The sequence below is a fragment of the Bison bison genome, unplaced genomic scaffold (assembly GCF_000754665.1).
Source record: "Bison bison bison isolate TAMUID 2011002044 unplaced genomic scaffold, Bison_UMD1.0 scf7180017864236, whole genome shotgun sequence".
In the NCBI taxonomy this organism is placed as follows: Eukaryota; Metazoa; Chordata; class Mammalia; order Artiodactyla; family Bovidae; genus Bison; species Bison bison.
The window spans coordinates 2,224,074-2,226,469 of NW_011494808.1; the positions used below are offsets into that span (position 1 = coordinate 2,224,074).

A 2,396-nucleotide genomic window follows, 5' to 3' on the forward strand; every position below is an offset into this window, starting at 1 on the left:
GTCCCCTCTGGGAGGACCCCCTCCTCTGGGGTCTGGGGGCTCATCAGGGACAAGGAGACTCTACCTGGAGGCAGAACCCCCATCCCTCCGAGGGCCCCATCACTCCCCAGCTCCATCTCCTCCCGTCTCCCCAGACGGCAGGACCAGGACAAAGGGGTTGCCCCTCACCAATGACGCTGCAGAGCAGCCGCAGGCTGGTGGTGTCCCCCTCCCCGCTGTCTCGGGGGTTGTCCATCCAGGACGGGGGCAGCGGGATGCGGAGGCCGATGGGGCGGTGGAACTTCCGGCGCCTCGGCTCCACGGTGACGATGGGGCTGAACGTGGCCTGGTTGCCCAGGAGTTTGGTGACCAGCTCATCGGGTACAGGCTGGGCCTGCGAGGTGCCCAAGGGGGATGCTCAGCCCGGAGCAGCTGAGGGGCTCATGGGCGGGGATGAGAGCGGCTGTCCCGGCAGGCCTGAAGGTCCCCCAGGGGCGGGGGTGGGGTGCTGTCCTGCCTGATGTCCTGTCCAGCTCCCCTGTCTGAGCCCCCACCCCCGTTTCCCTGCTCCCCACTCCTCGGGGCCTTGCTCCTATCCAGGGAGCCACATGCCTTCTCCTCAGTGCTGACCCGGTGGTTTAAACATGCCATCTAGGGTTTCCTGCGACTTAACAGAGCATCTGCCCTATCCCGGCCACCCAACTCTCTTCTGAGCTTAAGATCAGAGCCCTGACGGGATTTTTTTAGGCAGTGGACCAACAGGTAGAGATGTCCTGGGGGGCACGAAGGCTATCTCCAAGGACACAGGCTTTCTCCGAGGGCCCTGACACCTTGAACCCAGTCCAGGTTGACGGGGCCCCAGCAGCCAAGGAGGGGCTGCATGCATCACCTGTAGGGCCAGCTTCACCCTCTTGGTGACCGCGTTCTCGGGGAAGGTGGCCTGCACCAGGGGCACCAGCTTGCTCGTCAGAGAGCCGCCCTCGGGGCCGATGGTGTCGTAGTCCTGGTAGAGCCGCGACATGATGACAAAGTACAGGGGGAAGTCGGTGGTGACGATGCGGCAGACGCGCTTCTTCTCCAGCTCCTCCAGGCTCCCCAGTTCTGCAACCACACACAAACGCCCGCCCGCTGGTCATCCCCGCAGGCCCCCAGGGCCCCTCGTCCTGGCTCCAGCGGCCCCCTCCTGCAGGGGTGGGAGAGAGCCCAGGCCCCGAGGGAGCGGCATAAGGAGACCAGGCTGCAGGGGGCCTCGGCGCCGGAGCTGGGCTGTCCCTAGATTCTCAGGGCATCCCCCACCCCAGGAGGCCCCGCCAGCCCACCCCCAGCACAGCCTCAAACCCCCTCCTCCAGGAGGAAGGCGCTGCTTGGGCCCCTGGGGGCTTACTCACCTTCGTCCATCCCATTGAGGATCTGGTCCAGGTAGCTCTCTCCATAGCGGTTCTTGTGTTCCTTCCACACGGAGCCGTTTTCACTCCGCAGCACCACGAGCTCACGGTCCCCACGGCCTTGGGAGGCGAAGTGGGGGATCTCCACGATGACAGGGCTGGGGCGGACAGAGGGTACAGGGGAGGGGCTGGACGCAGGCGTGTGTGCCATGTGGGCGATGGCGGTGGGCTTGGGAGGCAAGAGCAGGCAGGCAGGGGGCAGCGGAGCCCCCCGGATGGGCTGGTCCTCACAGCGGACAGACCTGCCTCAGGTTCCCGAGATGCCCCAGGACCCTCTCATCAGGCCCAACCTCACTTCACAGGGTGCGTCCTGCCATGGCCATGCGGCTGAGGCTCGGCAGAATAACCCTGACCTTGGACCTGACTTTGAGAACCCATCCATGTCCTACAGGGGACCAAACTCCTCTGAGCCTCAGCATCCTCCTCCGTCAGCCTAGACAGGGGCATTTCCTCGGGAGGATGGTTGTAGTCATTGCTGTTATTTAGTTGCTGAGTCGTGTCTGACTCTTTGCAACCCCACGGGCTGTAGCCCACCAGGCTTCCTCTGTCCATGGGATTCTCCAGGCAAGAATACTGGAGTAGGTTGCCATGCCCTCCTCCAGGGGATCTTCCTGACCTCAGGATCGAACCTGCATCTCCTGCTCTGCAGGCAGATTCTTTACCACTGAGCCACCAGGGAAGCGAAGGACAGCCTTGAGCGTCACATTTAAAGGGGAAACGAACGTGAAAGTTTATAGCTGCTCTGCAGTCCGTGGAGGAAAGATTACCAAACAGTGATGACCACAGGGTTACTTCCCAAAAGAAAACATGTCAAAAGACTAATCGCTTAAAATAAAACTAAACTATGGGGAAAAGAATTTCAACTTCCTGATGACCTTTCCCCATTAGCTTAAAATTTTATGCTGCCTAATTTAGTACATTTCATATAAAAATCGTATCAACAACCTCAGATATGCAGATAATAATACCACT

The 2,396-nt window shown here is 60.9% G+C and overlaps 1 protein-coding gene across 1 annotated transcript in view; it reads right to left on the reverse strand.

Moving 5' to 3' along the window:
* Window positions 1-6: 6 nt before the first annotated feature.
* The window catches only part of LOC104993262 (ankyrin-1-like), a 73,562-nt gene continuing 71,172 nt past the window's right edge, over window positions 7-2,396 (reverse strand). The window contains exons 31-33 of the mRNA XM_010846443.1: window positions 1,368-1,522; window positions 869-1,080; window positions 7-373 (exon numbers count right to left, since the gene is read on the reverse strand). Coding sequence (XP_010844745.1) covers window positions 44-373; window positions 869-1,080; window positions 1,368-1,522 — 697 coding nt within the window. The 3' untranslated portion in view covers window positions 7-43. The remainder of the gene's footprint in view (window positions 374-868; window positions 1,081-1,367; window positions 1,523-2,396) is intronic.